This window comes from Nyctibius grandis, chromosome 2, assembly GCF_013368605.1.
Source record: "Nyctibius grandis isolate bNycGra1 chromosome 2, bNycGra1.pri, whole genome shotgun sequence".
NCBI lineage: Eukaryota > Metazoa > Chordata > Aves > Nyctibiiformes > Nyctibiidae > Nyctibius > Nyctibius grandis.
Window position 1 is genome coordinate 96,547,405 of NC_090659.1, and position 9,285 is coordinate 96,556,689.

The following is a 9,285-nucleotide window of genomic DNA, read 5'->3' on the forward strand; positions in this document are numbered from 1 at the left end:
GGGGTTATAAAGGACCTCCTTGGTTGCCAGGTCTCATCCCTTTCTGTCATGTCATATAATCTCTTTGGTAAAATGATCAAGCTCCATCTTTATCCATTACTCACCCCAGAAGACTCTTCTACTTCTGTTGTGATTAGAAACCTTTTATTAGTTTCTGGTTCAGGTTTTTTAATGGATAGTTCATCTTATTTTTTTTTGTGGCTGCATCTCTTTCAGTTTGAATTTATTCTTTTTCACATAGGCATGGTTTGAGTCATGTGAAGCATTCTAGATGAAGCCTTAGGAGTGTTGTCCACAGTGCATTAATACTTTTTAAATTCACTTGAGACTGCCCAGAATCATGTTTGTCACAGCCTTGTCACTTTAATAGTGCATAATGACCACAATACCTAGTTCTTTCTCCTCTGTTGTTTCCAACTGACAAGTCTCATAGCTGAGATTGTTGTTTATTCTCAAGGGTATGATTTTGCATTTAGTCCCGTTAGTTCTTGTCCTTTTGGGGACAGAAATCTAGCACTTTGTATTATGCGAGAAATTCCAGTAAGAAGAATTTAAATTAAACTTTTAAAATGTGAACTTCTAAAAGCCTTCCTGAGACAAGTGGGATGATGAAAAACCTTATGATTGCTCAAACACTAGGGCCTCAGTTCAGTTACCCGCACATCAGTGTCTAATCCCATAGGAAGGCCACCTGGCCTTCAGCTATTTCTTGAGAAGGACATTGGCTCCCCATTTGTCACTGCTGCTGTCCCTGTGCAAATGCTCAAGTACCTGGCAGGTAGACAACTGAATCTTGCCCTAGGGCTGAGATTCAGGTCCAGATTCAGATCCTAACCATCAGGTTAGGTCTTCAGTCTAGGCGTCTACAAGCAAATTAGATGTCTGTGCTTAAAGTCATTAGGAGCTAGTTAATAGAGCAAGTGCGTTCTAGAGTGCGCTGCTCACCTAACCAGGTGTGAAAGAGAAAATGTGGAAGAGTTGAAAGAAGTAGTAAATTCCCATTGAGAAGACAGAGAATGAGGTTGCTTGCTAAAGGTTTTTTGATGTTTCAGAGGAAAAAATAAAAACATTTGCACAGTAAGAAGGAAATGAGAAATGGTAATGATGGTAACATACATCTCTCATTTCTTCATTTTTGTTCTTCAGTTGTCCACTAAGGCAGTAATGTTGGAAGACAGAATATGAATGAATCTGAACAAGTCAATAGGAAGTGAGAATTTCAAGCTAGTGTGTAATTCAGCCCGCAAGACAGGGCTCCTCGACCATTTATTCTTGCTGTCTTCAAGGCTCCTTATGTAAATATTTGTGATTTTGGCAGGGTGCTTTCTCTTTGTTACTGAAGTGAAACATTTGCTGCAAGCATACTGAATGAAGTCTGCTTCGTAATTATTTGCAGTAACAACTCAGCAATGGAGACTTATAGTTGTAAGACTGCCAGTTCTGTATTAATGTGATCTTCTTTTCTCCCTCTTCCGGCTGCAGCAAGCACACAGTCAGTGTAGGAAGTCTGCAAAGCAGAACAAGCAACCATACCCATCTGTGTCAACAGATTTCCGCTTCACTACTCTGCCAGCCTTTCTTCCTCAGAGCCACCAATCTGTCCCTGAACAACCAAAAGAAATGGGTCAAAACAAGGTACATCACGCAAATGGCCTTGGTCATTATCTTGGTTTCTCCCAGCAGGACTTGAGACACAGTGATGGAGGAGACTTCACACGCAGATCCAGCAGTGCCTCCAGCATTTCATGGTCATTTCAACGAAGCAAGTCTCTGTTCTGCTTGCCCACAGTGAACTCCTCCTCGGTCTCAGAGACTTTTCATTTCAGTGAACCATTTCAGTTTTTAAATACTGGGTCACCTGCAACCAGGTTAAAAACATGGAGATGCAGTGCCAGGCTTAACATTGATGACTTGGAGGGTGCCCAGGAGACTGATGTAGACACAGGGATGAAGCTGTCCTTCTCAGATCTGTCTGTGGTCTCTGCATACTCTGCCCTTAATGGATTTTGCAATGACTTGGAAGGCTCTCTTCCCCCACAGAAGCAAACTGGCGGTAAGACTAAACAGGCAGCCACCAGTGGAAGGCCTGTATCAGCCATGTGCAATACCTTTGAGTCAGTTGATGGTTCACTGCCTTCTCTCTCTGAATGGTCTTCCGGCTCATTCACATCAGCGTCTCTCTCCAAGCAGCCCAAACAGTCCTCGAGAGCAGCTCCTTGTTTTCTGGATGATCGTGGTAGTGTTTGCCCAGCTTCACCAGCTAATGAAGAAGAATTTTACATCTGAGGTTTCTCTATCTTACACCTTCCAGGGCAAACATATTCTACTTGTGAATAACAGCAGTAGGCCCACCTTGAGCTTGCAGAAAGTTCCTTGCTGAAGAGAAGGTGATGCAGCAGAGCATGCTAAATATTTGAAGAAAGCGTTTAGATCCCTCAGAGATGGGTGTCCCCAAGCTATGTACAGTAAAGGAGTCTGAGCTTGCAGCCTGTATGTTTGTGCTGGAGGGATGATCAGAGGCTTGTCCATGGCAGTGCAAGGTGGATGGTTTCTGTGACTGACCCTTGGACTGGTGGTGAAGGAAATGCCAGAAGAGGCAATAATCCAGTTTTCTTTGGCAGAAACTGAAGAGTAATTTGTGACACCAAACTGCTTTAACTTTTATGAGAAATTCCCTTAAGTCAGGAAAGATGGGAGGAGAAAGGGGTCTTCTTTCCTTTTCACAAGTTCCAGAGGCAGCTCTAAGCACAGCAGGTCCAAGTAACATGTCTCCAGTAGATTTAGGCAACATATTTCCTTTGAGAACACACACAATTCCTTCTAACTTCTGAGAGCTGGCAGTGCTGAGGTGAGGAGAAGCTTCACTCCTTCCCCGGGGAAGAGGAAGCTCCACTGTATCTCTTACTTTGACAGTCCAGGATGTGGAAAGTGACAAAAGGGAAACCTTACAGAACGTTTTCAACCCATCCACTCAAAAAGCCCATCCTTTCCAGCTGGAAGGGAGCCATCTGGGCTGTTGTCTGAACTGCTTGTGTAGATAGCGGTCACCCAAGTAAACCATGGTTGCTACTTCTAACTCAGGCAATACACTGCTTACCTTTTTGGAATACAAAACAAGGAAGGTAACCCAGTGTTTTTATATATTGCTACACCACTAGTCCCTCATGTATGGCAGCTGCCTATTTTTAAGGGGTTGTTATTTTTCTGTTAAAGATAATTAATGCAGAAACTTATTCTTCGTATTTCCAGTGCAAGCATACTTCTTTCTGAGTAAAACACATTTCTTCTCAAATACCTTTATCCAAAGGGAGAACAAGTCAAATTTTACTGGCTTTCCAAGTGATGTTTTTAAAATATGCATTCTCGATAACCTGTTTTGCTCTAATTCATTTGGTATTTTAAAAAAATGTAAGTAAAAAGCTGTTAATATGACAGCTAAGTTCCTTCACCAGGATTTAAGTGGTATATACAGATTGCATCATGAATTTTCTGAAAAGTTACGATTTTGAGAGAGAAGTGGTGCTGATTGCAGCTCTGGTCTAGCCAGTGAGAAAATGACCATGTTAAAAGGTGTATGTGTAATGCTGTATGTAACCTATATGCAGGTACAGACACTGGAGACCTACCATGATGGCATTGTGGTGGATAGAATAAAAACACATTTGTGGAGAACAATGTTTGTTATATTACCAGATAGTTTACTCAGAAAAATTGCTGCTTTGAAAAAACAAAAAACAAAAAAAAAAAGCACACACATCCTCTAAAAAATATTTACAAAAAGTGAAACAGCTCCCCTGGCCCATTTAAGTAAATGCACAGTTTGTACAAACAATTCTGGAAGAAAGCCTGAGGAAAATTGAGTACAGGTTTATAGGGGAGGAGGGGGGGATACCATTAAACCTGCACCCCCAATCCAGAAGAGGCCAGAAGGATAGTCAAGAGTCGGGATGCTACTCCTCAAGGCTTTTTCCTTTTGCTGTCATTTTCTCCACACAAGGAAAGAGGCATCAGGCTGAAGTCCAAGTCTCCTCTTTGTGAGATGCTGTCATAGCATGTACCAGAGGTAGACCTTGTCTTTTGTGCTAAACACAATGTATAAATAGGAAAAGCTATTGAAGTTCTAAGATCACAGGACATTATCAGCCTCCTCCTGCCCTCCAAACTGTTTAGGCTTTCTGCGGTTTTGGGTAAACTGTTCTCTTAAGAAATGTCTGGGACCTGAAATAGCACCAATGAAGGATTTGTCATGGTGTGCATGTGTTTACCTGCTCTATACTCCTTCGGAGACCACACAGTCTTTCCTCTGATTTTCACGGCCTTTAGATCAAACCCCCTTTGAACACAACGGACACAATTTATTGAAAGTTGTTCTCCATGTTATTGTTTGTACCCTGTCAAAATACTTGTAAAACACGGTGAGGTCAGACCAGCAGTATTTTTCCATCAGCTGGCAATTCACCGTACAAGCAGCAATGCCTAGGACAGTCAGACTCCACAGGTTTAAACTTAGGATTCATTATTTTCTGTCATATTTGTAGTAGTCCAAAAATAAATTATGAAATCACATTGTATATTTATGGGACAGCCATGTTATCAGCACTAGCCACATCCAGATATGACAACAAACAGGATAAATTTGGTTCAAATCTGTTAAAAAATTCAGTATTCACTGTTTGGAACAGGAGAAGAAAAAAGGCTTTTCACAATATTTTAATAACATAGATAACGTTTGATCTGAACATTAAATCAAAAACTGGTTTGAGCTGATGTGTCTGATCCTGGAATCACGCCAACATCCAGACTCCTGACAAAAGCTGACTGAGGCTTTTAACGAAGAGGAGGCTTTGAAACATCTTTCTGCCTGGGGTGTGCCTCTGCAAGAAGGAGTTCACCACATGTGGGGGCCGTCTCCTGATGCAGGAGGAAGCACTGGTGCTGGAGGTCTACACACAAGCACAAGATAGCTCAAGCGTCAATCATGAGGCTCATGTGTGGCATTAACCGGTAGCTCCGCAAACAGCTCCAGATTTTACCACGTTAATCCTCATGGGAAGAAAGCCAAATGAGCTTCCACGAACTCTGAATTTATGCTGTCTCCACTGGTTCTGTCTCCAAGTAGTTCTGTTCTGTTTACTGATACTTCACTAGAAATGAAAGTTTTAATTGTTTACATTCATGGTGCTTGTAACCAAATTTTGGAATAACTGAGTGTCTTACTGTCAGGAAAAACAGAGATGATAGTGTACAGAAAACTTTTTGTCTATAAAAAAGAAAGCCAGATTTTAAAGAATGTTTCTCTGAAGGTAGGCTTCATTAATTTTCTTCCCATTATTTGAGAAGGGACTGATCTCTTCAGAGAGTTGGATATGCACAAGTTCCATGGCATTTACTTATGTATCGTATTGTTTTGGTTAAATTATGAACAATGTCACTTGGCAACTGCAAGTTTTCCCTGAACTTTCCCTCCTTCTCAACCCTTGAAATCCGTTGCTTCTGTGAAATAAAATAGAGATGGAAAGTCAGTTGTGCTTAACCTTCTGTGTGTTCATTTATGAAGTATTGCAGACTCGCTGACTATTTTAACTAGGCTTCAAAATGAATGCAGTGACACAAGCTTTCCAGCTCTTGGCAGTGCATGTCGGTGGGATAATTACAAAATAAACATAGCAAAAATATTTTTATGTTGGACTCAGCTTTGCCTCTGCAGACCAGATCTTTTGATTCTCACTGTGTTGTTGTAAATCGTTTGCTCCAGTAAAGCTGAATGATAAAATAGGAGCTGTGATACATTTTGGTAATCCTGCATGCTTAAATCCCATCTTGGTTTGTTTCATCTACGTTGATCTTCATAATAGTGCTTCCCTATTGTTTCCATCAGTGTGTGGTGTTATCTATTATACATTTTTTTATTCCCCTCATGGGATGTGTCTGCATGTTAGCATTATATTGTATATGCAAAGCTGTGTAGGTTTGGCTTTGTTTAGTTTTTATGGTTTTGTGGTTTAACAAAGTGGGTTTTATATAGATTTATATGGCAGTTATAGGATCGTAGAAACATCAGGAGTTGAAAGAGACCTCTAGAGGTTGTCTAATCCAAAGTGTCTGCTGAAAGCTGGCACAAAGCTGCTCAGACCTCAGAGCTTTGAAGCTAAATCAGGTTGTTCAGGACCTTGTCCGGTCAGGTTTGAATATATCCAAAGGTGGCAATTTCACAGTGTCTCTGGGCAACCTGTGCCAGTGCTTAACCACTAGCATGGTGACGAATTACTTCCTAAGCTGCAGTCAGAATTTCCCATGTTCAAACTTGTGATCTTCCCCTCTTGTTTTTTTGCTGTGTGCCTCTGAGAAACTCTGTCTTCTCTATAATCCCCCTTTAGGTGGTGGAAGACTGCTGTTGCTCCTGCAGCCTCTCCTTACACACCATATACTCTAGCTCCCTGACCATCTCAATGGCTCCAGCCCCTCTGAACTCTCTCCAGTTTGTCAATATCTCTCTTGTACTGGGGAGCCCCAAACTGTATGCAGCACTGGATGTGGTTTGAAGAGTGATGAGTAGGCAGGAAGAATTATTTCCATCAACCTGATGGCAACTCCCTTGCTTATACCACCCAATATGCTGCTGGCCTTATCACTGCAAAGTGCACTACTTTGGCAGTTAAATATATCTACAGTCACAGGGGCAGCTTAAAAATGTGTTCCATAGCATTGGTCCCTCCATGAAAAATCCTTTCCAAGTAAATAGATAAAAAGTATTGTTACTGTTTTCACTCCAAGAAGACACTCTCTGTGCTGTCAGATCTGGATGAGATAGTTGAGACTCTTAATACCACTGTTCTAGTCGGCTGTGTTTTCCCACTTTATGCGGTCCTGCACAACCTGCTCTAGATGATCCTGCTTGAGCAGGAGAGTTGGACAAGACGGCCTCCAGAGGTCCCTTCCAACCTCAACCATTCTCTGATTATTTTCCTAGTGTCTGGAAAGACACCATCTGGAACCACCAAGTGCCATGCTAATGATTTTCTGAGGTTAAGTGAGCTGAAGCAAACCCTTTCTTACTCATGACCTAATTGAGTAAAGTGAAATGCCATAGATGGCAGTTTTGTAAATGATTTTCCTCTCTTGAATTTGTCCAGTTGCTTTCTGAGCCCATTTATCATCTGCAGCATCCTGTGGCAGGAAGTTCCACTGCTACATGTGGAACTACTATGTGAGGAACTACTAAATGCTGTACGGGAAGGGTTATCTCCCAAACCCGTCACCTGCTAACTCCATTTGATACCCCCTAGGTTTGCTCTAAGGAGACAGAGTCAAAAACCATTTCTTATTCACCATTTTCAGACCACTCATGGTTTTATAGATGTCTATAAAACATCCCTCTGTTCTGTTATCTACTTCCAAGCTGAGAAGTCCTGATCTAGTTGATTATTCTTCACAGGAAAACCATTCCATGCTTTTGTTCATCCTTGTTACCCTTCTGTATTTTTTTCTATTCTGCTATGAGCTTTTTGAGCTAGGGGGTCCATAATCACACATAGTTTTGGAGCTGTAGATGCACTGAGGATTTACAGAATGGCTTGAAGGTGTTTGCCATTTCATTCTCTGTTCCTTTCCTGGTAATGTGACTTGCTGCTTTGACTGCGGCTAAGTATTGAGCTACCCTTTTCATAGATCTTTATATAGCTCCAAGGTCCAATTCCCAAGCAGTAAAAGTCAGTTCAGAGCCTACTATCATGTATGGAAAATTAGATTTTTTTTTTTTATGTAATTAATTTTAGAATTAGCTACATTGAATTTCATCTCTCTTTTTATTGCCCAGTTGCCTTGTATTGTGAGACTCTTATGCACCTTCCCTAGTTGTCCATGATCTTTGTTATCTTGGGTGCTTAATAACCTCAGCAAAATCCCATCTCACGAAGCCCCTCTTTTCCAGGTTTAAGTCATGCTGAACAATGTAAGTTTGCGTACAAATCCCTGCATGACTCCACTGCCAACCTCCTTCCGCTGTCAGAACTGTCTGTTTATTTCTACCTTCTGTCTCCTGCCTTTTAATCAGTCCTTTATTCACATCACCTTACCTCTTAAACCATCACAGCATGGTTTCTTTAAGAGGCTTTGATGAAGGACTTTGGAAAACCGTTCTTAGCTGTACACCTTTTTGTTGATGCCTTCTGAAACCTCTAATAGATTTATGAGGTGTGATTTCCCTTTATAAAACCATGTTGACTCTTCCCCAAACTAACTTAAAATTATTTCTGTTCGGATAATGAATTCTCTCTCATCTGAGCCTAGATGTCATTTGAGTACAGAGCAATCCTCCCTGTGGCATTCTTTCATAGCTTCCAGGACTCAGCATAGTGTAAGTTGCTAAATTTACACAGAATTCAGACTTCCTGAGCCAAAAACTGTGTTCATATCACTGTGTGACCAACTGCTACGTTGTGCTACCAATGGATTCATCCTCCATCAATTTGTCAGATTTCCTGTTGAATCTTTTTTCATTCCTTGCATTTCCACAGCAGTTCATGGCAATGAATGGCACTGAATTCATGCCCTATGTGAGAAGATAGTCACGTTTGTTTGCAGCCTTCACCCAGATAATTTCACTGAGCACTTCCTGTTCCAGGAGAAGTCAATGCAGAGTGCTGGGCAATGTTACTTCAGTACCTGGGAAGGATCCTGTCACCCGGAGCCCAGGAACAAATGGGATGCGAGATAACTGGGAGGAAACATCCTGCACATGTCCGTGTGGGGGAGGAATCCAACTGCTTGATGTGGAAAGCCTTGCAAGACTTTGTAAATCCTGTGATGGGAAATGTCCACAATAGTAAATGGAAGAGGGACAGGGAGAAGGTTCAGACACTGGATCATTTGTTTGCTTGTTGACTCTGTTTTGAACCTCCTCAAGCAGCTTTCTCCAAGACATTACCTGGTGCCTTTCACCCTAAGGACTGTTACCACTATGGAAAAGGCTACATCAAGCCTGGACTCCTCTGTCTCCAACATCGTCCCATCAGACTTTGCATCCTCCTGTGCTCCCACATGACCTTGGGTAGCCCACCAGATATGAAACACAGCTCCTCAGGGTCATGCTGTTAAAACACCTCTCAACTCGGCTGCAACACAGTCCTCACTTTATTTTGGATAACAACCTCCCCTGCAAAACGGGATAATCGTGCCCTAGAGTCATAAGGATCCCACAGCAGTCCAGGAGGGAAGCCAAGCTAGCTGCTCTGCGGTGTGCCTGTGACCAGTGGGACAGCTCTGAAGGGTGTGGACACGAGTCAA

At 41.9% G+C, this 9,285-nt stretch overlaps 1 protein-coding gene across 1 annotated transcript in view; it reads left to right on the forward strand.

The window, feature by feature from the left end:
* Positions 1-2,286, forward strand: part of FAM124A (family with sequence similarity 124 member A) — a 47,309-nt gene extending 45,023 nt beyond the window's left edge. The window contains exon 4 of the mRNA XM_068395504.1: positions 1,483-2,286. Coding sequence (XP_068251605.1) covers positions 1,483-2,286 — 804 coding nt within the window. The remainder of the gene's footprint in view (positions 1-1,482) is intronic.
* The last annotated feature ends 6,999 nt before the right edge of the window (positions 2,287-9,285 follow it).